The 27,572-nt window shown below is 35.6% G+C and overlaps 1 protein-coding gene across 6 annotated transcripts; it reads right to left on the reverse strand.

Annotated features, from left to right (window-relative positions):
- Positions 1-8,301: 8,301 nt before the first annotated feature.
- LOC126814490 (myosin-11) lies at positions 8,302-27,524 on the reverse strand. Of its 6 annotated transcripts, none has more exons than XM_050539657.2 (6): positions 27,251-27,521; positions 21,403-21,586; positions 19,889-20,023; positions 19,431-19,493; positions 15,422-15,511; positions 8,302-10,445 (listed from the first exon to the last, which is right to left on the reverse strand). In XM_050539657.2, exons 2-6 carry the CDS (start codon positions 21,451-21,453, stop codon positions 9,744-9,746), a joined length of 1,041 nt encoding a protein of 346 aa, XP_050395614.1. In that variant the 5' UTR covers positions 21,454-21,586; positions 27,251-27,521; the 3' UTR covers positions 8,302-9,743. The 6 variants fall into 6 exon arrangements, with proteins under 6 accessions (XP_050395614.1, XP_050395616.1, XP_050395615.1 ...); XM_050539659.2 differs by lacking the exon at positions 27,251-27,521 and adding an exon at positions 27,063-27,198; XM_050539658.2 differs by lacking the exon at positions 27,251-27,521 and adding an exon at positions 23,971-26,978.
- Between the last annotated feature and the right edge of the window lie 48 nt (positions 27,525-27,572).

A 27,572-nucleotide genomic window follows, 5' to 3' on the forward strand; every position in this document is an offset into this window, starting at 1 on the left:
CTCCAATTTTGTTGAAGACCGGTGATAAGGGTTTGGCTCTAATATGTTTGAAATATCTAAAGACAACCCGTTATTGTACATGTAGCCCAATTGTCCCACAAGCTTGTCAAATAGTTGAGAAAGTGTAATAATATTAATTGATATTCACACAGCAATTGTCGACTTTCTCGACTCGATGGATTAATTACTTTTATCTGTAGAGAAATATTCAAGCACAACCGATCCCCTATCAAATTATCTCCCCTGAGAAAATCCAATCCGCGGTTTTAGTGAAATAATCAAATACGTTTAACAAGAATACAACTTATGACACAACCGAGACCCGGGGTTGATGGCATTTATTTCTTTTTGCCCCAGTAGCGATAAGCAGTTAAATAGATTACATCTAAAAATGGCAATGCAATGAAAGGCGATGGAAGGCGAATCACTAAATAGCGCAATTGACAGAACGGTTGCCGAAGTGTCTACCATGAGCAAATCAAAACATTTAACTGAAGAAAAGTAATAAAGCAAATGGAATGCTAGCTTAATTGACTAGTGTCGCGAGATTTCTTGATGGGGCTCAATCCATCATTTACTTCTAAATCTCATATCGAACATAAAATCTCTAATTTTGTTCCTATCTAAAATAATTCATTAATCTTTTTTTACAGGCTCACTAATTTTTCTTCTTCATTTCCACCCTGGAAATCTAATTGGTTACCAAGTTACGAAAACTTCACTCGATACTTCAATAGTTCATCTTTTATTCCCAGTAGAGTTTCACGAATTGAGTAAATGTAGCATTCAAATGCGCAGTTTTCATTTCTTGTTATCTTGTACACCAAGATCTCGTTTCTCAGAAATTTAATTTTCGAATAGACATGTTTTTTGTTTTTGTAAAATGTGTATTATCATTCCCAGGGAGAGGATATTTACATGGCCCATATTATACAATCTTCAATCAAAACACTTCTGAATATTGTATTGTTTTTTTAAGAAATCATTCCTGCGGATAATTTCAAAACCCAATTACCGCGTGGTCGTCAACACTGGCATAGGCATATAGGCTCTTGTCATACCGATTGACTATAAAATTTAGTATTACGAATGAATTTGAAATTTCTAGAAAGTAGTTTCAGTTATCCTTACGTTCACCAACGCTCGGATAGTTTAATTCATTATAAGATAACAATTATCTACACGTGGTTTGTTTTGGTTGTATTCTCTGACCAATAGAGATATGTCGACAAGCAAAAAAAGCTCTATTCTTATCTGTTTTCTGAGGGGGTCGTCTTACGTCACTGTTGGTACATAATCGCTTTTTTAAAAAATATATCCTAAAACACAGTGGCGGATTAAGCTCCACCAAGGCCTGAGGCGGCAGTTGCTGGAGGGCCTATTTAGTTTTTAAATAGGGCCTATTTAAAATGGCGTGGGCCTAATTAATTTCGGGTCAGGGCCTATGTTGATCCCCGTTGGGCCTAAACCCAACCCCCCTAACATTCATTGTCTATGCGTTTTTAATCGTATCAGACAAGTCTACAAATTTTTTTTTTACAAAATCTTTGGGTTGAGGCTGCAGCCTCATCAGCCTCACTGATAATCCGCTACTGCTAAAACACAGTTGATTCTACAGATAATTTGAAACCTAAATATACTTGTTATACTCTGCTTATATCACAATCTCTGTCTGTGATTTACATACAGGTCATAATAGTGTACATTGACTACAGAGTAATAACCAGAAAGTTCGTGAATTGTAAAAGAATATGAAAGGTTACTATTTCCGAAACCACACATATTATGCCGTCATGACCAGAATGCCCCTGGTGTCAGCTAAATCAAAACGATGCCTTTCCGGAAGAAGGTCAGCTCTGACAAGACCGCTACAGGTGTTCACTCCGAACCGAATAAAAACAAGTAGAACCCGAACCGACCTAGCCTACATTCACTCCCAGTCCAATTCGAAAGTTACTAAGGTTCCTATCCAATCCGAAAAGAAAATTAAAAAGCATTCTCAATTCTGCGAGTCAACGTCTACTCACTGAGCCACCGTGGCTCCCTAAACCGTTCGATCCCAGTGTTGGTCGAAAAAGTTCATTTAGATATCTCAGCGTGCCCCCCCCCCCCCCCGCTTGCCTATAGTGTAGGGCGGAGAGCTTGGCAAAGGACAACGTATAGTTGTTTCGAATAGTCGTTCGAATGGGGCGAAAAACCGAGGCCTCGTTTGCACATTGGCGTGCTCGTAAAAGAACACATCACAGTTGGAATTCGGTATAAGAGTTGGCGTGCACGTAAAAGAACCCTTGACAGTTGGAATTCGATAGGCCGTTGTGCCGCTGTCCGGTAAACATTTCCGTCATAGCAAACTGCATTAGCCAAGCCGGAGCAGAACAGTAGGACGTTATAATCCAGGTTTCCATGCCTCTTTTTGTTAGTTCAATATCCCAAGCCAGCGAAAAGAGGCCAAGAAAACTGAAATTCCATAACTTAGTCGAATTGTGGATCGACTAGGGCACTACTCGAACCTACCTATACATAATTATTGAGTTCCATAACCCAAAGTATAACTGCGAAAGAAAAGACAAGAAACAATTATTTTATTATAATTTTCCTGTCCAATTAATTCGCAATATGATTCTGTGATAAATTTAGCATACATCTCGTGACTTCGGGATTATGTCTGCTATTCTTAATTTACATAATTCTGCTTATCTAGCACGTGTAAGCAATGTCCTCAAAATCCACCTGTTCTCCAGTCCTTGATCCCCTACATGTTATCTAGCCAGAAGGACGCTGAAGAGAAATAAGCATTATTTTACTCATGCATTCCATAATGATTGTTACTAGACAAACTAAACTCTTTTATTGATACTTTTTAAGTACCACACATTTCGTAACAAGGCAGTTCATTCGGATCATTCATAACCTCTAGGCTTGGTTTGCAAGGACCAAAACGGCATATTCCTGAAGCAATGACCCAAGAAATCCCTCTCTGGCCATTGATGGATTGACTTCTGATACTTGAGCTTTTGAGGGAGTGTGTCTATTCTTCCCGTCCGTTCGTTCGTTTGTTTCTGGTGTTTTACGTCCACTTCCACCTAAGGTGATATCGTAGACAATCTTCCCGTCCAATCAAATCTCTCTTAAGTACAGGAGCATGACAGCCCTTCGTTTAATCTGGGGTCTTCCCTAAAACTTTGGACAGCGATTTAAGGTATTAAAAACGTTGAAAGTATTGTTCGTCTCAAAACAGTATTGTTTACATTGCAGCCGTTTTGATAGCTTCTTTTGTCACGCAATTAGTTTTTTCTGCAATATTCTGCTTTAATACATACATACATACATGTATTTGGAACTCTGTTTAAACCCGAATGATGGTTGTTCATCAGACTATTGACCAGTCATAATTTGGAACATAAATTTGCATTGATTACGGCAGTGTTGAGCGGGATTTAAGTTTAATCCAGTAATTCTCAACCAGTAATCCTAATTGTGCCACGAAATTTTGAACGGCACACTAAGAAAATTTCTCACTAAAGAAGCCAGCTATTTGACTGCAAAAAAAAATAAGTTAATAGCTGTGTTTTGCTTTATTAAGTTTGCGTCATTCTATGTGTCTATGACTAGTCTGTGACTACGGCTGTATGCCGTCTATGACTTGCCATGTTTTTATTTTGTAAAATTTAAATATTTTTCATATATATTTAGCCAGGTGTGCCGCTATGGTGTGCCGTTGACAAAAAAGGTTGGGAACCACTGGTCTAATCAAACGAAAGACTGCGAGAGGTATGGTAAGTGGGGCCATTTGAATGCGCATTGAGCAGAGTAATTTCGGATAAAGACGAGTCGACAGAAGTGCAGCATGACGTTCCAGTCTAGAAATGATTTTTTATTTTATATAGGGTTGCCCCCCCCCCAAAAAAAAAAACCCAACAAAAAAACAAAACAAAACAAAACAAAACCAACCCAACCCAACCCAAAACAAATAAAATAACAGAGATTATATTATTTATTTTTACCAAACCTGATGTGGCTATTTAGCTACTCTTAAAATAGCTAAGTCTCTAACTCAATATCATCAAAAATCCTCAACATTGAAAACACGAATTATTTGTCAATTCAAATCAACATTGGTCTTGTGGTCTTACAGGGAAAGGATGGGCTTCTGATATCCAATATTCAAGACAAAATAAACATTTTACCATCGGTACACGAATCGTGTACCATAATGCGTTTCAGCGCTATTTGGAACAAGGGACTCAAAGAACGAGGCTAGACATATTCCACAAGTCATGTCAAATGGTGACGCTATATTCTTATCTGGAGAGCATGCGCAATAAATACCATCGGTGTAGACTGGAATATAACTGATTAGAAATTACAGTAAAAACAGAAACGATTGAATGTAAATCAGTTTATATACATTCATATTACATTATTATATGCGTTGCGACCCATTTGTGTCAATTTCTAGGTCCCAAATATTAGCGATTTAGCTCCTTTAAAGAGAGAAAAATTCATCGAAATTCGACGTCGCTCCTATATGTTAATCGCATTAGAATTTTGAATATATTTAAACACACTAGTTGTTCGGATAATTATAAATAAGCATGCCGGCCCTTGACACCGAAACATTGTAGAGCCCATCCACACACCAACCGAAACCTAGAAGACAAGCTCGCGGACAAGACACACAACGCACGAACATTGCAAGCAATCAACAACAAATTAATGTATTAGCATATCGTGCAAGTGATGGATGTTATGGGCGTCTATGGCGCTGTTCCGGACCTGTAGTGAGACAGGCGTCACTCAGAATGAAAACAAAGGAGACAATCCACGAAAATGGGAATATTTCCCAAAACAATTATTCAAGTGCGTGTCATGTTGGGCTGTGTGTTTACAAGATATCCGTATGTTAGGATATTGAAGAAAAAGGTTTAGAACTATTCAGTTTATAATGAGGCAAATAGCCAAGTCCAAAACATGGACCTTTTGTGGCAGTCGATGAACCATCGATTCCTCGGCTGTACTTGACAAGGAGTATGGTCGCCTGTCCCCCATTGTGGGTTTCTCCAGGTCCACTGGTTTTTCCCACAGCTAAAGGCCCCTACGCACAAGCGAATTATTGAAATAAAATTGACCTAGTTTGTGTCGAGTGGACGTTAAATGTTATCTAAATTATTAGACATTAATTAACCTATCCAGACCATAACCAACTCTATTTGGCATCGCTAGCCTGCAATATTTAGTGGATTATGAGCCGATTTACTGCATAACTTTCCTTCACGATTTAACGAATAAATGGATAATCGAGACTATGCTGTTGATCGTACTGACTTTAGTGATGATGATCAAGGCTAGCCTGAAATTTCAATCGCTTAGCTCTCGGTTCATAGTGGATCAATTTGAATGAAATTTTCAGCAAATTGCCTTTGCATTATCTAGTTTTTAACTATTATAGTGACAACTGCCAACTCCTTATCGAATCTCCCATAATGTATCTTTAAGTAATGTATTGATATTGTACGAGTGCGATAGCACGAGGGCAATATCTATATATTACGCAATGGCATGCACGAGACCATCAAACAACTTAAAATACAGACACTATCCAGCACCTGCATTTCAAAGAAATACGTCACGCGGGTCCAATATTGCAACTTGTATAAATAATGTACGCTTTGCACATTGCCCGTACCATCATTTGGAATAATGGTACGCCAACATCAAAGGATGACGTCACATCTGTATTTTAAATCAACATTATGGTCCCAACCAGGTGCTCAATCACCAAATGAGCACGCAGTGGCGACAAAAAACGACTTCATAATGATGGTTGCTAGGCAAAAGAGTAAAAATTCTAAATTCGTTCGATGTTCATGCTAAACGTGTAAAGTATCAATGAAGAAGACCTTTTTCGTCTAAATAGAAGAAATAAGATGAAATAGAATTAAAATTTACACTGAACAAATAATGAAGTTGGATTATACATTGTGTTAATTTAAAAACTACATGAATAGAAGTTAGAAATTACATGAATAGAAATTAAAACTTACATGAATAGAAGTTAGAAATTATACGACAGCACGTTAGAAATTTGAATCTAATATACCACCCTAGTACCGACATGGTCTCGTTACAGTCTGATTCAGTCGCTCAATTTAAAAAAAAAAGATATAAAATGTTTGTTGAAATTTTGTTATAGTTACCATCCTATAAGGGAGTAAAAACAATTCAGAATAGGGCGATTTGATCTTACAGGTATATTAAAGTAGCTAAGTCTCTTATTCAATATCATCCCAAGTCTTGGATATAGAAAACTCGAATTATTTGTCAATTCAAATCAACATTGATGTGATCTCACCGGTAAAAGATTGACTTTTGATATCAAATATATTCAAGACAAAATAAACATTTTACCATTGGTACCATAATGCGTTTCGGCGCTATTTGTAACAAGGGACTCGAAGAACGAGGCTAGAAAAAACATATTCCACTATGTCCAATGACGTCTATACTATCTGGAGAGCATGCGCAATAAACACTGGAATAACCAGGCGCTAGACTGCCATTCAATTGAGACTTCTGGGGTATTTCGCCGAACATAGCTGATTTGAAATTAAAGTACAAACGGAAATGATTGAATGTAAATTAGTTTATATATATTCATATTACATTATTATATGCGCTGCGACCCATTTGTGTCAATTTCCCGGTCTCAAATATTAGCGATTTAGCTCATTAATAAGCTACCTCGATTCTTAAATTACGGAATTCAAGACCGATCACAAAATATGGATAGCACCATTTAGTTAATGTACAACTTCACGAGCAAATCTTGTAAGGGATAAATATAACCTATAAATCTTCAACCAAACGACCATCATCCAAATTACAAACTTTGTGAGTTTACAACAGCTCGGCCAAAGGTCGCCATATTGGCCCAACAGTGTAACGTAACATAACGATTAGTTGTCGTCAACACTAATGAAAGATGAATTGTGCGATCAATATCCTATCTAGTAAAGATATAATTCTTCGCCTAATTTGTCCATCTTAATGTCGATGCCTCAAGACAAGCGAATTTGTTCTCTGAGATGCCATCACACAGGTCAGCTTTTAATTAAATGGAGGTGCCACGATGTTATTAGGCTTTGAATAAGATGTCATGTTGAAAATACCATCTCGCCCCTTTCTAATGAACGAGATGTCGTTTGCTTTTCGTTAATGATCTAAATTTCACCTCGGATCGTCTATCATTGTTTGATTTTCTATTTTATACCAACCTGTGATTGGTCTTCCCGACATATTTATTTTTTTTCTCCATAATTCAAGAACGGATGCTGAAGAATCGGCAAACTAGATCCCGAATATATTGAGTGGAAATTTTGTATGGTTTTACTAGGGTTAGGGTTAGTAATTATCAGTTCTCTTCTTTTTGTTTGTTAATTCCGATGACTAACGAAAAGAACCTGTAGCATCTCATTAAGAGATCCACGACACTATAGTTATCAAGAATTTAGCTTTCCTCTGCTACTACACAAACTTTGGTCTTCTTATCTTGTAAGTCAATCCGTCTTTACAATATTCCAGTCAATTATACGCCCTGGGGCACAATTACATTTTGGACATAACCTCGAGTTCTTCAGCAAATATTTGCTTTCTGCTAACTAAAAAGGAACATTAATGTAACATCACTCGGTGGCGAGAGATTAATTAAATGGCGTAAGCTCGTTTATCAGATGGTGAAAAACGCTTTGTTTATTTTGTTCCCTCTCTTCATCAGCTTGTGCCACAATCATATTACGATATATTTCAGTTGATTTGAACGTAGACCATGTAAAAATTGCAAAGAAAGTGCAAATTTTGAAGAGAGCGTACGAATAACAAGCAATAGAAAACTGGGCTTTCTCGACTTCTGTATAGAAGATTGTTAATTACACTGGTCTCAACGAGTTATTGAATTCTCGCCATTCTAATTTAATCACGACATTGTCTCACTCATATTTTGTTGCTATCGATTTTTTAAGCTGATGATTGTACCGTTACATCTAACCCGGTCATTGGATTTATTTAATTAGATTTCATTGCGTCAATTCCTACTAAGATCCCCCATCTAATTGTCGACATTTATTTTGGTAATAAAATACTAGGTCACTTGTGTTCTTCGTTTTTTCCATTTATCATCTGTTGAATTAAATTTCGGATTCCCTTACATTGCTTGCCAATAAAACATCTCATGATGCCATAACACACTTCTGATCTATCGGAGTAAATAGTTCCAGTTATTTCAGACATATAACAATATCAATCAACATTAACATATTCGTTTTAATCAATAACATTGATATTAACAGAGAGGGGGGGGGGGGTATAATACATGAAATTGGTTATTTTGACAATCCCGTGCTGGATAAAGGGAAGAAACTCTTGTTAACAACACCTTTTACCGTTTGGTGACAAATTTAATTTTGTGATAAACTACTATGAACAATGTCAATGTTTTCCGGTTAATCTGCACATTTTGTCTCCTGATAATTTCTCTAAATTACTGATAAATTGCAGGATTGAATAATTAAAGTAAATATACTTTTATGTATAAATTTAATATTGTATAAATTAGTATGGCGCTAGGGGTTTGCAGTAGGATAAAATACATGGCCAAACCAGGTAATACTGTGCTAATTAAATCAGGACAAACAAGTACAGGACAATTGTAGCCCTGCAAGTGATTCCACATTTAACAGGCTTTGTATATTTTAGACTTCCAAATCCTTGTTTTTTTTTTTTTTAAATGCATTTGGTTGGCATTTAAGCATGCATTATGCAAGAGCTACTAAATTTCCAAATTGTAGGTCTTTCTTTAGGCCCTAAATGTTATCTTAAATTATTAATTATCAAGACCATAATCAACTCTCGATGCCTTTCATTAGCTTGTGATATTTAGTGGATTTGAATATGTTTGGTTGTGGATGAAATAACAGTAAAAATGGATAATCAAGACTAAAATTGAATCACTAATATATAGGTTCCGAGTCAAGAGAGAGAGTGAGAGAGAAATGGGGTTTTACATCCACTCGACACAAACTAGGTCATTTCGGGACTAACACATGGTTCAATTTTATTTCAATAATTCACTTGCGCGTAGGGGTCTTAGCAGTGGAAGGAAACCGGAGAAAACCAATGAGGTTGGACAGGCGACCCTACTCCTTGTCACATACGACTGGGGAATGGAAACCACGCCAGTTGACTCAATGACAGGCCAACCCCGCTCTGAGTGGAGAAATTTTACTGAAATTTCCAGCATATTCTCTTTTCGTTATCTACATTTTAACTATTATAACCAGAACTTTCAGCTCTTTATCTAATCTTAATGTCCCTTTAACTGGCTTCCAAGAAGTCCTTTGATCAGCAAAAGATCCATTTTCTCATTGATTTTCTATTGGCATCATTGCATTTGTTTATGATTTTGTGTTCAATTTAAAAAATGATGCAACACTCTTAATGCATGGCTAATTTAGCTCTGTATAATATTGTGTCGCTGAAAACACCCTGCAGGGGCCAAAACCATCAAGCTACTTCATATATCTAATGTGGGGTATGGACCTTCAATAAACGAAATGCAGGTATACGGATTAATTTATTGAAATCAGAAAGATGAAGAAAAACAATTCAAAATTTAAAAATATTAAAGAACAGTAACAAGGAATAAAATATATGGAATAAAAAATAAAATATTGTTTATAGTTTATATTTCAGTGATATGAAATACTTTGTAAGCTTTTCTTTGGTATAGAGATAGCAGCAGAACTTGGTTTAGATGTTTTATTTGACTTGTCAACTTTGTCATGTTTGATAGATGGCAAACTTGTATACACATTAGAAGTGGCCATAATATGTTCCTTTAAATCATCATTTTCGTACTTGAGATTTTTTATTTCACGCTTTAGCGATACAAAGTCTTTGAACGTGGATTTACTGTTACTTTTCAGAAACTGTTTCTTTAGTTGTTGCAATTCTGATAGAATCTTGTGATGTTGCATTGCAATTGACTCTTTTTCCTTTTGTGCTGTAACTAAAGCAATTTTCAACTGCTCTATTTCGGCTCTTAAATTCTGCACAAAATCTGATTGTGTATTGACTTCATCAGTTTTGAGTTCTCTTTCCTTCAAAAGTTTTTCTAATTTAATTTTGAGTTGTTCCACAAGGTCTCCTTCATCTTTCTCTTTTGCTACTTCTTTAATTTCTTTTTCTAGGCGAATAATTCTGTATTGAAATTCAGAATTCTTCTGTCTAGCCTCTTGTAAATCATGATTTAATGTCTCATGGTTGGTTTTAAATATCAAAAGATCTCGTAACTGTCCCATTTTGTCATCAAGTTCTTCCTGTAATCGTTTGTTTTCCTCCTTGTTTCTCTTGATCTCTTCTTCATAATGTTTAACTTTAGACAAAACAATCTGCAATAATAATAATTTTCTTATTTTATTATAAAAAATATATATTTTCAGAGGATAGGAAAAGGTCACCACCCTTATAATGTATATTAAGTTCCCTGTCTTATAATGTATATTATATTAACTATCTTAAAGTCTCCCATCGCCATTTGAAGGATTGTTAATCTCTTGCAAAACTAAAATATTGTGAAAGTTTAATCTCTCAAAGGAATATCTGTCCGACTTGTGTTGATATTTTTAGATATCAAAAAAGACTTGCAGGAGATTCTCTATATAATGTAGAAAAGTTTTCTTTTCAATAAACTTATACATTACAATGGACAGGACGATTTCCCCAATACTAATTAGATACTACCAAATACAACCACAAACTACCTCATTATTGTGAAAATCTAACATAATACTTCAATTATATAAAAAAAATTGAGTTTATTCATGGAAAACATGCAAAAAGATGGGTTGCCAGACAACAAAACATACTGGGTTGTCTCTATACACTGTGTTTAAGGTCATGAGACAAACAATCGAAACAAATTTTAATAATTTCTGATAACTACATAATGGGTTATGAGTAACAACTCATTATGTAATTATCAGAAATCATTAAAATTTGTTTGATTGTTTGTCTTATGACCTTAATCACTGTGTATAAATTTAAATTAACTTTAGCCTCTAGCGCATCCACAAGATTTCTTAAGTGATCAAGAGCCATAACTCTGGCAATAATTATTGGAAATTGTTAAAAAGCAATAGGATTCTTCACCTCACTGTGTATAAATTTATAGTCAATCAGACATTAACTGTAGCCTCTAGTGTGTCTATAAGATTCTTCAAAGTGATCAAGGGCCATAAGCCCATAACTCTGGGAGTAATTATCAGAAATCGCTGAAAATCACTAGACTTCTTTGTACCATGATCTTAAACACTGTGTATAAATGTTAAGACAATCGGTTGTTAAGTTTAGACTCTAGAGCTTGTCGACACCGGTCTGCCGGAAAGAGGCGACATCAATATACAACCACATTTCAATGTGGGCGTATAAAAATGTAGACAAATGTGATTGTCAATATCTCGCTATTCCAATTATCTCCCTTGATTACCAAATACATTTCAAATGTTTACAGTTTTTATAGGAATTAACTCTTTAGTATTGAAGTAATTGAAGAATTCTGTCAGTTCGGATAATAATAAGGTAGTATGTGGTTGTATTTTGTATTATTGGGTAAGAATTGGGAGATATTTGGTAATATTTGGCTTGTCTTTCAGATGCTTGAGCTGCAGGGTACTAAATAAACACTTCCAGTTTGTCTAAAAATTTTGCTGATTCCACAAATTTTGGGGGGTATAATTCAACTACTGTGATAGTTTATGAGGTATTATGTGGTTGTATTTGATAGTATTTAATAAGTATTGGGTAGTATTTAATGGTTAGTATTTTAATAAGTATTGGGTAGTATTTAATAAGTATTGGGTAAATCGTGCTGCCGCATTATAATAGACTTAAAATCGAGTATCTCACAAATATTTATTTTTTGTCATAAGAGTACATGTACTCAAAATACATCCTAGATATCTGTATAGGATTAATCTCTGTTTATTGTATGTGCCAGGCAGGATGAATCAAGTGAACTGATGCCTATTTTACTGTCAAAACATCAGATGAAAGTGAGATGATGTGGGTTATAAACATGTATTTCAAGTTTCATCAAAATCGGATCAAAATTGTGGCCTCTAGAAGGTCCACAACCTTGATATACCAGATGTTTACACTCTTTGTGTACGATGGGCGACCATTTTGTCCGACAGTTTTGGTCTGATTTTCACAAAATTCGAACTCATCTAACATTACGGTGTAAAAGTGATATATTCGAACGTTTTTGTAAATCAGATAATAATTGTGACCTCTAGAGGGACCACAAGCTAAAAACACGAATTTTCGTACAATCAGGAGCCATAATTCAGGAAGTTACGAGACGATATAGAAAGCAACCAAGATCTTTGGGTTATTAACATGTATTTCAAGTTTCATCAAAATCGGATCAAAATTGTGACCTCTAGCAGTTTTCGTCCGATTTTCATAAAATTCGAACTCAACCAATATTAGGGTGTAACAGTGATATATTCAAACGTTTTTTTAAATTCGATAAAAATTGTTACCCCTAGGACCAGAAGCTTAAAATGCGATTTTTCATACAATCGAGGGCCATAATTTAGGTAGTTACGATCCTATATGCGCGAATATTGAAAGGAACGAGTAAACATGTATTTCAAGTTTCATCAAAATCGGATAAAAATTGTGATCTCTAAAGGGTCCACAACCTTGATATACCATATTTTTAAACTATTAGCGTACGATGGGTGTCCATTTTTTTCGGCAGTTTTGGTCCGATTTTCACGAAATTCGAACTCAACCATCCAGGGTATATGATAAGAAAAATAAATTGATTAGCAGTTATTAGATGTTTTAAAAAAAAAAAGTGCTAATCAATCTGAAAATTGATCAGCAGTTCCTCTTGATTGAATAGCAAATAATTATTTTTTCATGGTATCGTATTGAACGATTTCTGTAGGCCATAATTTCTATCTGTATGGCCTACAATTAATGTTCCTGTTTTCTGTGTGTATGGGAGGCTTTCATCGCCTTTAATAGACTTAAACTACGAATAGTTTATGTTAGCCAATGTAGCATATCGTGTTCTGAATACAAATAAATAGGCACACCTTGCTATTTTTTATATGCAATTGCCGTAGAGTATTCAAATTTACGTCCTTAATATTCCTAGAAATTTAGGTGTTTTCGTAATACGATAGAGTGAAAGACTATCGACCAGTACGTATGCTACTTGCTTCAAATTTACGCCAGTAATATTCCTCCAAAATTATGTGTCTTCATTTACATGGCAGAAAATGAAAGCAAAATATCTGTCGAAACATTGATTGTTTTCATTACAAAATGGTATTTTAAAATTACATTGTAGCATCGACACCCATATGCAATGTGTGCTTTGTTGTCACGTTGTCGTTATTTGTCCATGTGACCTTTTTCCCGCCAAAATGAACCAAGTGCCATTTTAGTCACAAAGTAGTTTGTTAAACGAATAAAAATTAAACTGGTGTGTGTAGCTAATAACAATGCGGGATTCGGGTGGATATATTTTTCGAATGATTATAGCCTACGGAATATTTTATTGTTCAGCGAATGAAAAATGGTTAAAATGTGTGATGGCAAATGGGATGCCAGATGGGAACACGTGGTCAATTCTTACAAAGGGAAATGGTTACAGATAAAAATTATTGTTTTGTGAATAATTATCAAGCTTGTATATTTACGGGACTATAAAATTTAACGTCTGTACTAATTACTTAGTTAGATCAGATTGTTAAAAGGTCAGCTTACAATTAGTTTATTGACTAATCTTTGACTACTTTTAATCTCGTCGACCGACATCAAAGGGATTAAAATGTCTGTACGCAGTGGAACGGTAAATCACGTTTGTTCAACATTTTTTCACGCTTAATTTAGGACAAGAAACTTGATTCGTAGATTCCCTTAAATTTTATAACTTTCTGCTAATCAAATTAATATTTGATTCGCACTTACGTCGTTTTTGTTTAGCAAACTACGATGTGATACCGCTTATCATATTCCCTGCAACCATCATTACCGTGTAACGGTAAAATATTTAAACATTTTTTTAAATCGGATAATTTTCACTAAGTCAAAATGATGCATTTGATACTCAGATAAATTGATATACAATAATTAATAGAATACAATATCAAAAAACTGATTTAGTTCTTCATCCCTGAAGAAGTTAGTATTTTTACTGACGAAACGTTGGATAAAACGATGTTTTTTTGATATTGTATTCTATTAATTATTGCACATAAAATAGTGGGCGTATAAAAAAGATAGGTTGCCAGGCAATGAAACATACGCTCACAGCAGCTTAATTGTCCGAGCAGTTGACAAGGGTTGTTGCATATTTATTCTTTTGTAGGTAATTGGGGGCATTCACAAGACTATAATTTTCATCATTTGAGGGTTCACATGGTTAAACAAATTCAAACCAGGGCCTTAACTCTGTTAGTAATTTACAGAAATTGTTGAAATTTGACAGGCTTTTTTATTTCACTAATTTAAAGAATGCATATAAATTTCAGAAAGATCTGATGATAACTTTTGTCATTCCAACGTTCACAATGTAAAACAAGAGCCATAAATCTAGAAGTAATTGATGGAAATTGTTGAAATTAAATAAGACTTCTTTGTTTCACTAATCTAAATGATGGATATAAATTTCATACAGATAGAATGATAGCAATTGTCGGTCAAGCATTGACAAGGTTGAACAAAGTGAAACAAGGACCATAACTCTAGACGTAATTAACAGAAATTGCTGAAATTCAATAGACTTCTTCATTTCACTAATTTAAATGATGCATATAAATTTCACAAAGATCGATGATAACCTTTGGCGTTAAAAGGTTCAACAAAGTGAAACAAGGGCCATAACTCTAGACATAATAAAGAAAATTCAATAGGATTCTTCTTTTACTAATTTAAATGACGCATATAAATTTCATCCAGATTGGCAGATAATTTTAGATGTTAGAGCGTTCACAAGGGCCATAACTCTAGAAGTAATTAACGGAAATTGCTTAAATTCAATAGACTTTTTCGATTCACTAATTTAAATAATGCATATAAATTCCACAAAGATCGGATCATAACTTTTGACGTTAGAGCGTTCACAAGGTGCAACAAAGTGAAACAAGGGACATAACTCTAAGAGAAATTATTGAAATTAAATAGGATTCTTTGTCTTACTAATGTAAACAACATATATCAATTTTAAAACAATCAGATGATAACTTTTGGTGTTAGAGCATTCACAAGAAATTGTGGACGACAGACGGACAGCAATAAACGTCCACATTTCCATGTGGGCGTATAAAAAGATTAGCATTAAACTTACTGGTAATTGATCGTCAGCATGATCAAGATCTTGATTTTTACTTAATAAAGATTTGTTCATCTTTTCTAATTCATCAATTTCATCTCGCATCTAAAATATTAAATATAAACTGCTATATGTTTAAAAATTTAAATTTCAGTGGGTCGCCAAAAACTGGTTTGTTATCAAGTATGCAATACAGACATCAAAATGTAAAGAACTCGCCTATCCATATTGTCTGAACATTTTAGCTAAAAATGACCACCACAACAGTTCATATGAGTTACCTTAACTCATTTACATTGCTCATTTCAAATTTTTTTATTGAGTGACCTGTTAATGTGACTGGAAAATAAAATACACTGTAATTGGTAAATACAGTAATACACTAGTTTGAGATACTTAAACCATTGTTATTAGTAAGTGCAGGGATATGTGACATAAGTGACTAATTTCTACGTGCTGTCGGCTGACATCAAGGAGATTAAAACATCCGACACTATAGAAATCATGGGTCAATCACGTAGCTTAAGTTTATAATCTTTCTTATTGGATTGATACATATCCCGACAAAGGAGAAGCAATGACTTCTGTTCAGGATTGGATTGAAGAATTGTCCGATAAAGGATTAAGGCAGATTAAGTAGTTAATCAAGGTAGGTGTTTGGCGGTATAACATGATAAATACGTTGATCACTTAATTACCTAATCAATCCAGCGTGTTACCAACGATAATCGGGTTGAGTGTTAGTTATACACTCAGTAAACTATATTAATTTTGGAATTTTGAATATTATTCACCATGTCTTGGTGTCCGAATGGGCATATTCCCAGTTGGACAATTTTGGGCGTTTGGAAAAGAACGTCGGACAATTCCGTAATATACGGGCGAAATCTAATCCCTGAACCACACACAAACAAATACACAAGACAAACCTACGAACAGGACACAATATATAGACACCACAAACAACATAGATTCCAATACTTATGTTCTATTTCAGTGCTTATACAGTTTTTACAGTCTAATTAGAACATTTTTACTTATCTTGATTTTCAGTACTTATCCAGTTTTACACCTGATAATCAGGGATGGGATTTCGCCTGTATATTCCGGACTTGTCCGACGCTATTTTCCAAACGCCCAAAATTGTCTGCCCGGGAATATGCCCAATCTAACATCAAGACATAATGAATAATATTCAAAATTCCAAAATTAATATAATTTACTGAGTGTATAACTACCACTCAACCCGATTATCGTTGATAATACGCTGGATTGATTAGGTAATTATCAGTGATAATACATTTCACATTTGTTGACTTTCAGTTTATTGAAGTAATCTCTTTACGGTTTCGTTCGTCCAGGTTTATAGTCTAATAACAGGTTTCATCTTTCATGATTTTCAGCTTATTGAATTAATACATTTCAGTGCTTATCCAGTTTTACAGTATAATTATACATTTTACATATCTTGGTTTTCAGTACTGTCTGATAATATATTTCACATTTCTTGATTTTCAGTTTATTGAATTAATATATTTCTGGTTTCCCTCGTCCAGGATTATAGTCTAATAATAGGTTTTACCTTTCATGATTTCCAGCTTATTGAATTAATACATTTATTGCCATGGTTTACCTTGCATCAGCGATCACTCTTGTTCAGGAGCTTATGACGAACTTATACATTGATTCCAATACTTTTGTTCTATTTCAGTGCTTATCCAGTTTTTTCACAGTCTAATTATACATTTTACATATCTTGGTTTTCAGTACTCATCAAGTTTTACAGTCTGATAATATATTTCACATTTCTTGATTTTCAGTTTATTGAATTAATATATTTATGGTTTCCCTCATCCAGTTTTTATAGTCTAATAAGAGGTTTTATCTTTCATGATTTTCTGTTTATTGACATAATGTATTTTTTATTTCCCTTGCATCAGCGATCACTCTTGTTCACTCATACCCCCATACATACACACTTCTGTTTAAATTATTGTTTACCTATAACTCAGATTACTTGGTTTCATATTAATAGTGTTAATACATTGATCTTTATAAATAATAGGATCCCCCTCCCCCCCTTTGATCCCTGTAAGAGTTTCTTCTATGTAGGTTCAATTGTAAATACAATGTAGCCCTGTAATCAAAGGTATTAAGTTTTAATTATATTTGATTGTTATTTTTGTTGCATATTCTGTATATATATGCCTACTATTCACATACCTGTCTCATTTGCTTGATAAAGACGAGTGTATCCTCGTTGAAATGTCGCTTAGTATTAAACTCAATAACTGTGTATCCATAAAATTGTACCTTGTGTTAATTTATATTAACTTTAGCCTCTAGAGCATCCACAAGATTTTCAAAGTGATCAAGGGCCTTAACTCTGGTAGTAACTATCAGAAATTGCTGAAAATCAATATACTTCTTCATCTCATAACCTTAAACACTGTGTATAAATTTAAAGTCAATCGGATATTAACTTTAGCCTCTAGAGCATCCACAAGATATTTCAAAGTGATCAAGTGCCATAACTCTGGTAGTGATTATTGGAAATCGTTGAAAATCAATAGGCTTCTGCATCTTATGACCTTAAACACTGTGTATATTAACTTTAGCGAGAGTGAGAGTGAGAAATGGGGTTTAACGTCCACTTGACCCAAACTACGTCATTTCGGGACTAACACATGGTTCAATTTTATTTCAATTCTTCATTTGTGCAAGTAGGGATCTTTAGCAGGGGGAAGAAACTAGAGAACCCTGAAAAAACCAATGAGGATGGACAGGCGACCCTACTCCTTGCCACGTACAACCGGGGAATAGCCTCTTGAGCGTCAACAAGATATTTCAAAGAGATCAAGGGTCATAACTCTGGCAGTAATTATCGGAAATCGCTAAAAATCATTAGGCTTCTTCGTCTTATGACCATATTAACTTAAGCCTCTAGAGCGTCCACAAGATTTTTCAAAGTGATCAAGGGCCATAACTCTGGCAGTAATTATTGGAAATTGTTGAAAATCAATAGGATTCTTTCTTTGTCTCATAACCTTAAACAATGTGTATAATTTTAGATCAATCGGATATTAAAGATACATTCCCGTATACAAACTGTGTGATTTGATGATGTATTTGGACTAAAAACATATTCAAACTAATTAATTGCTTCAAATCCTTCTCAAAACACTGTTTACGCGAGGGAATACCCCCGCTATAAAAAATCTATTAAAAGAGGCCATGTTTGTGTCACGTGACTTCGCTGACAAACTACCTGGCAAAGGGTGCGAAGTCGGAGGAGAATTCATTGCATACACAAGACGATGTTGTTTTTAATCGCTATCCATTTATCATAAATATCGAAGCCTAATTAAATTCTCGGATTATCCACTGCCCACGTCTTTTTCCATGATTTTTATCTCAAAAAGTGTTGTACGTCTAACTCTTCATAAAGTTTATCAACATGTACATCAAGCGCTCAATCTCTGTGTGCAACCTATGACGTCATACGCGCAGTACATTCCTAATTGTCGGGCTGTCGATTAGGGAAACCCTTACATTTTTGTCCTGCATGCACTCCATGAGTGTTTGTCAGGGAATCCAGTATTTTTCTAGTAAGATTGGATATTTCTACTTTTCATATATACCAAAATTGCCATACTTTTATTGGAAATAACCACCCGATAAATACGTTTCTGGGAACGTATTTTTAACTTTAGCCTCTACAGTGTCCACAAGATATTTCAAAGTGATCAAGGGCCATAACTCTGGCAGTAGTCATCGGAAATTGTTGAATATCAATTGGATATTAACTTTAGCCTCCAGAGCGTCCACAATCTGGACCGACGGACAGGTGCAACGACAATATACGACCACATTTCAATGTGGGCGTATAAAAAGGGGAATATTTCCCAAATGTTGACAATTACATGTAAAGTGATTATATCTATACACAATCTCAGAATGTTGCATTTTCTTAATCAGGAATTATATTTTTTAAATTGATTTTTTTCAATACTTTGTTTATTACCTTGACGATTTCATCTAGATAATACTTCTCTTGATCAAGTTTTTCTCCAGCAAGTCTCACCATCTGCGAATAGAAAACAATTAAAATCTGGTAACATAAGTTTAAATTTGAGATTAATATTTGACCAATTTTGACTAAACTGTATATATCACTAGTGTAATATAAACTTATGTTTTTCTTGTTTAAGATTGTTTTTGACACGTTATTTTGCTATGATTGCTAATTTGTTACAAGTAGAATTTAACCCTGTAACTGTTGCACTGACAGACTTATCATCATAGGAAGCTTGTGGGTTGGGATAAACAGTTCTCCATCACCCTTGGGTAAAGACCATCAAGTCTTTTAATGGATATATTAATTATGTGTTTAATAACTTCTGGATCCACATTGTATTTTATCTTTTCAAGACTATATGTGTTTCTTTTTTTTTAAGGACATATTTTACATTTTAGTCTAACCTCAGCATTGTGTTTTTCTGTAAGTTCTGCACTTATTTCATCTGCCCTTTGTAAATATTGTTCTTGTAATTCCTTCATTCTCTCACGGCTCTCATATTCCAGTGTATGAAATTCATCACACTGTAATTGTTCAGCCTAGAAAAAATAAATTGAGGTTTGAGGTATTCCATCTGCATATTATTATAAAAAAGTTATAAAAGCCTTATTTACTGAAAAAAATTGATTTATACTTTCTATGTGTATTTGTAACTATGAGTACCGTAAGCTTATTTTGTTTAGTACTGTATCCTACATTGTACATGAAATATATCGACAGTGGATAAAGCATGCGATGTAACAAAAAAATGATATTTGATGTGATGATGGATCGAATGAACATGTATAGCACAATAAGGAATAATTGAAGTTCTGAAGTGATGTAACATTTTCACTAAGGCTATAGTGTCATAGCAGGTAGGTTACATATGTGATGTATTCCACTGCGCAAGGGTAGGACTAAAGTGTTTATGTAAATATTGAAATGAAATGAAATGAAATGGGGTTTAACGTCCTACTGTTCTGCTCCTAAAATGTGCTAATGAAGACAGGCATACGCCATACAGTGTGCTATGAGGGAAATTTTGCCCGGGCAGTGGTGCTACGGCCTACTCTTATATCGAATTCCAACTGCCAAGGGATCTTTTACGTGCACGCCAATATGTACACGGGTTCTTGGTTTTCCGTCCCATTCGAACGGCTAGACAGCTGTCCTTGTCAGGCCCTATGTCCTGTATCGAACACCCGACCTCCAGGCCAGCGAGCCAGTGTCTTACCCACTTAGCCATTGTGATCCCCTGTAAATATTGAACAGATTTAGTGTGACACTACATTACGCTACATGTACAAGCCCATAATAGTCTCTATAATCCAGAAAAATATTCTATGAATATTAGTTTGGATGCTTTGTCAACATTTGAGAATAATAGGTCATTGGCTAGATTATCTGGTCTTTTACATTATCATAAACAAAGTCTAAGGGAGGTAACTAGTCCTAAAACAAGATGTTGACGCCCATGAAATTAATTTAAGAATGCCATTTCAAAAAATCCATTTGATGGCATTGCCAGTTCAATATCCAAAACTCTTAATTTTTTTTATTGTAAAATTTCTCTCTACATGGGCCATATCTATGTTTTTAAATTAATCCTAATTTGTTGTCACGATTCACGTTTATATTAATGCAAGAGTTATGGGATTTATTGCAGAAAGGGGCGAAACTCTTACTTGACTTGGCCAAAGACACTGAATAATCAACCACATTAAAAACCAAATTCCCGGTTACGCATGGTCAATGGACTTTTCGTCAAATATTGACAACGCTCCCAGACCTTCGTACATTGAAGACTAGGAGGTTCTGGATGACCAATACTAAGCCCATAAAGTCTCAATGTTAAACATAAAACAGAATAAAATAAAAATATCTGCAGTACTGTAAAACTAGACAGAAGACATGCTTTCTTAAGTATTAATTTTACCTTTGGCTTTGATAATTGATGTTGATATATCGCACAGCTTGTAAATAACATTACAATATGAAATTGTAGATGTCAGTTAGTTACACATATTTCCTTGTGAGTTTCTTCTTAAAGGACAATATTGGTGTCAGCCATAGAACTGGTTAAACATGTTCCAATTATAATTTTAAGCCAGAGATCATTGCTACAATAGATGCGTAAAGTAGATTTCAAGAAACGAAAGTGACGAAGACAAAAGGAAAACACAAGTTATCCTTTTATGTAACTGACTGAAGTAACAAGCGATAACACATACACGGACGAATTTCTGCACACTGATAATTCCTACGAATTGTTATATGAAATTGTGAGATGATATCTACAATTTATAAAATAAATTGACTGTCACTAGATAAGAAAAAACGAAAACAATAGAAAAAGTCTGTGCATTACCATGTTTTTATTAAAGGGCACATAAGATCGACAACATTACTTTTCGACGTATAGCCAATGGTTACTATATCCGCTTTATGGCAAGTTTATACCAATCTGATTAAAATTAATTCGGCTATGCGCAAATATCGAAAGGAACCAAGATTATTAGGTTATTAACATGCATTTCAAGTTTCATCAAAATCAGATAAAAATTGTGACCTCTAGAGTGTACACAAGCTAAGAACGTGATTTTTCGTAAAATCAGGGGCCATAATCCATGAAGTTTCGATCTGATACATGCCAATATCGAAAGGAACCGGGATCTTTGGGAGATAGACCCTAAATTTCAAGTTTCGTCAAAGTTGGATAAAAACTGTGACCGGTAGAGTGATGGATGGACGGGGGCGACAGCATAACACGTCCACATGAAAAGAATTGATGAAAAATGGGCTATGCATTTCATTTTTTGAAGAGTACATATATACTATTCAAAAAAAGTAGGGGATATTTGATTTTTAAGTGTTATTAAAGTCACCTAATGAAACTGACGAAGAAACAAATGACAAAATGAAATGAAGTTTACATTCATCGATTTATTCCAAATGATCGTTAGACTAAGTAAGGTACAGACTGACCATTATAAGGGTAAAATGATACCCGGGGTCAAACAGCAAAGTTACCACAGCATCACAACTAAGTCAGTAACGGGTAAATCCTCCTCTGTTTGCCAAACAAGCATTGATCCGACGTGGCATACTCCTAATGAGACGTCTAAGGTCATTTTGGTCCAGATTGTCCCATTCCTGTTGCAACGCAGCAGCAAGTTCTTGGACATTGGCAGGACGTTGTTGACGTTGACGTAACCTCTGTCCAAGCATGTCCCAGACATGCTCGATGGGGGAGAGGTCGGGACTCAGTGCTGGCCAAGGTAATGTGGTGATGTTCTGTTGTTGGAGGTAACCTGTAACGATCCTGGCCCTGTGACATCTTGCGTTGTCATCCTGGAAGATGAAACGGCGGCCATGACGTCGTGCGAACGGCACAACATGGACTGCCAAGATGTTGTCCCGGTAGTACTGGCCTGTAACACGCCCTGCAACAACATGTAAAGCCGTTCTTCCAGCAACAGTGATGCCTCCCCACACCATAACAGAACCACCCCCAAATCGATCATGTATGATGACGTTAACGTCTTGGAAGCGCTCGTTTCGACGACGCCACACCCTCCTACATCTGTCCAAAAAATCAACAGTGAACCTTGACTCATCTGAAAACATCACATTGCTCCAGCGTCGATTATCCCAGTGTTGACGATCCCTACACCAACGACGTCTTGCCTGAATGTGATGATCTCTCAAACAAGGGATCACGCGAGGACGTCGGGCGCGAAGGTGACCCCTATGCAGTCGATTCCGAATCGTCTGGCCACTCACTCTCACACCAGTGTCTGTTTGAAGACGAGCGCTGATCTGATTTGCTGTGATGACACGATTTCTCAAGGCCAAGGTACGGATAAATCGGTCCTGGGCTTGAGTTGTCGCCCTTGGTCGACCTGAGCGTGGTCTGTCCTGTACAGATTGTGTATCACGGTATCTGGACCATAGCCTGCTTATGACAGACTGAGAAACATTCATCGTCCGCGCCACAACCGCCTGTGTTGTGCCGATCTGTAGCATGCCAAGGGCACGTAACCTTTCATTTTGGGTAAGCCGACGCATATCAAAATTTGTTTTCTGGTCACTAAAACAATTAAACTGATGTTTCCACCCTGGAATTCAATGCCACAATGACTGTAACATTCAAAGTCAGAGTCGTGCAAATCTTGGGTTGGACCCCCATGATGATCCCAAGCATCACCTGCATTCCATGCGGTAGCTATTGGTGCGTTTGGGCGTCACATGTAACTGGAAATGTTTCTTCTGTTAGGTTCTATAGTGACTTTTTTCGTAGTCATTTGCATATTTTAGTATTATGCCCCCGAAATCAAATATCCCCTACTTTTTTTGAATAGTATATTTAGTCTTTAAATCATGCTGAATAATTCATCAGTAATACAATTATTAAAGACAAACTATACTAACAGCCAAAAGAACATCAGTACGATTTCAAAATCAGAGAGGAACTTTAATCAAATCATTCTAGAAAACGACTTACTAAATGGATCAAAGCAATCTTTTGTGAACAGTATGTTGACACATTAGTGATTAATTCATCACAATTTCAAGACAATATGAGAAGGTTTAGAGTCTGTACAGAGTCTATATCAGTATCTGGTGAGTCAATAACAGCAGCGGACTAGACGATTGATGAACGCCATTGGCACCTGGAACCACACTCTCAGAAAAGCCTGGCGCAATCCATCCGCCGTATTTGGTCTTGGTATGATGTTATTTATGAACTGGCCAGTGCACAACGTTGACACTGTTCTGCTGTAGAAAGTCCCGAGTAACTCTGGCAGTGTGGGCACGGGTGTTGTCATGCTGGAAAACGTTGTTTCGATGACATACGAAATGTGGTATGACGTGGGGTCTGAGAGCTTGATCGATGTAGCGCACTGCTGTGATGCCGCCTCCTTTCCCTGGACCAAGATTTTGGAACACCACAGGACCCACTCTCTGGTTCAGGCCGATTCCTAAACCATTATGCTTGGACCTCCCCATGTGTCTCGTTCCATGACACATTGGTCAGAATAACGCTGTTGACGCCATATTCTGGTCCTGTCATCTGCAGTTGATACGCAATACTGACTCTCATCTGTGAACAGAACAGTTCTCCATTGCCTGTATCGCCAGTTCTGGTGTTGTTGGGCAAACTGTAGATGTTCATGTCGATCGCGAGGGGTGAGGATCGGTCCACAGTAAGGTCTAAGGCAATGGATGCTCTCTCTGGTGAGATGTCGGCGCACTGTATAGGAACTGATGGGTCTTCCGTGTGTTTCCACTGTCTGATGTGCTGTCTCAGATGCCTGTGTGAAGGGATTCTGCACATGCTGACGCACAACAAGGCGGTCTTGTCGCCTTCTGGTAACCCTTGGTCTACTAGTTCGGGGGCAATCATCTGAGGTGCTGGTGGCTCGAAAGCGTTGCTGAAGCCTGTAGTGATTGGCAACGGCTTGGGCAGTGTGGCCAGCGTCAAGTCTTCCAAGCGCCTGGTTCCTCTGAGCTGTCATGAGTCGTGGCATGCTGCAGACGTTGTAGTGTGAATGATTCAGCTAGGTACGGGGGTGCATTTTATAGGGCTGGTCCCGGTGAACAGCACGTGCAGCATGAGTTACATGAAAATCATGGAGAACACATTATTATCTCAGAAGTCAGGTTGCATTTGCGAGAACATTTCCTGGGTTCAATTTTGTGTTTGGGAAGGAGCCTTATTACTCAGGTTAAGTTAGAGATGTGGTCACAAATATACAATAAAAACATTTGGCAAGTTTTATGCAATGCGTCTATTTAGAGTAACATACCAACCTGATGTTTCTTTTGCTGCTTAGTATATTTGGATTGATTAAGAATTTTATAAAATTACTTTCTTTAAAAAACATGGTTAATTAAACATACATTATGCAAGAGCTAAATCTGCCTTTTTGGCGGTCTTTCTTTAGGATTGAAATATTATATAAACTATTAAGTAGACATTTATTAACAAAACAAGACCATAATCAACTCTCGATGGCATCGGATAGTCAAGATTTTAACTAGATTAGAACGGTTCGCCATTTAAAAATTCAATTAAAAAATGGGAAAGCGAGGCTAAGTCTCAAATATACCAGTGCACTGGTTAACACAATGCACACATCTTGTCTAAACTACAAACAGTAATAACTTGGCTCGGAATGAAGTAATTTAAATGAAATTTTCAATATTTTTATTTTACATCATCTATTTTTGAGCTATTATAGCAAGAAAGATCAGCTCTTTATCTAAATCTTACATAATGTATGTTTAACTAGACGTTCAATTCATTTTCAAGTCATACAATGAAAACTCAGGAAACACAGTTTTTGTCACCACTACCCGTCACTTGAAAATTTGCCTTGATGTTATAATTTTTATTAATATATAGAAATAATAATTCATACACAAATATCTATTATTGTGAATCAAGGATTATTTTGTGTTTGGTTTTTGTAGGCGCTTCATGGCAGAAAGTAAGGTTGTCTTTTTAATTTCTATGAAAAATGTTTTTTATTTCACCTTGGCTATTCTTACGACATCCCCTCTTGCAAACTGCAAAATAATACAAGTCCAACATTGTGTAACTTGCGCATGCGCTGCCGGAACTTCCACCATGTCTTAAGAATAGTCCATCAATAATTCTTACGCCTCGTCGTAAGACTAGCCACAGCGTTTTTATGAATACCTGACAACTCATCCCAAAGACAACTCATCTGAAGGCAACTCATCCCAAGTTAGAAGACAACTCATCCCAAGTTAGAACTCATCCCAAGTTAGAAGACAACTCATCCCAAATTAGAAGACAACTCATCCCAACTTAGTTTCTCCACAACCATGTATGAGTACTACTAATCAGTTTAGTTAATCGATGTTTTGTTAATTGACTTTCTTTGGAGTGCTTCATGATGAAATAAAAACCCCAAACACAACTAACAACCTGTTCACACAACAAAGTAAGTTAAAACATTAATACAAACAGTGAAACACAACCATCAATTTATCAAAACAACAATATCAATTTGATTAAAATAACACATTTTTATAACAAAATCAGATGGTCTGAGTAGTCTTCGATGAAAGCAATTGTATTAAAACAAATATAACTAGCACTTATATTATATTTGTTGGGATGAGTTGTCGTATGTCTCAACCCATGTTTAAAAGTTGGGATGAGTTGTCTTTTATCTTGGGATGAATTGTCTTCTAACTTGGAATGAGTTGTCTTATATTGGGATGAGTTGTCTTCTGGTGAGTTGTCTTGGGATGAGTTGTCTCTATACCGTTTTGATTTATATACCAGTACTCATAAAGTACATAATGGATAATGGTAATTAATTACTTTCAATGTAATGGGTAATGGTAATTAACTACATTGCTAAAAATGAGAAAGTAATTGTAATGATTAGATTTAAAAAGTAATGGTTTGGTAATTTAATTTTAAAATTACATTGGCAATGTAATGGGCCCAGCCCTGCTCTGGGCCATTACCCATTATTATTTTGAATACATTTTTTTTGTGTGTGGTATAATTCCAGAAAAAAACCAATAGTTTAGGAGATCTATTTACTTATTAACCTCAAGCTCTTCAACTCGAACTTTTAACCGTTTATTTTCTTCAGCTAATTCTTGTAAGAATGACAAGGTCTGGATATGTTTTGAGGACAATCTTTCATTTTGCTCATTCACTAGTTCTTTTGAAACTTTTGTATTGATTGCTTTATCCATATTAACAACATATATTGATATAAAAGCGTAAAACTAACGCAAAGATAAGAGGTATTTTGTTATCAAGTACTAATTAAGTACTCGGTTCTCAACTGTTCCTTCTGAAGTTCTTTTCTGGATGCTCCATAGCGATTGTAAACAAATGTGGGCCGAACAACACATGGCATGTAAGTACTAAGTGCGCGTACATATAGGCCTGGCGATAAAAAGAATGGTCGTGCATAAGTTATAAGTATTTGTAATATTAAACGGATACATAATTGATTACTAAACACAATCATAAACATTAAATCAAAGAGGATTAAACTAAGGAGACTACATGAATAAAGTAGTAAAATAAAGATTGGCATTACTTCCGTA

The sequence above is a fragment of the Patella vulgata genome, chromosome 3 (assembly GCF_932274485.2).
Source record: "Patella vulgata chromosome 3, xgPatVulg1.2, whole genome shotgun sequence".
NCBI lineage: Eukaryota > Metazoa > Mollusca > Gastropoda > Patellidae > Patella > Patella vulgata.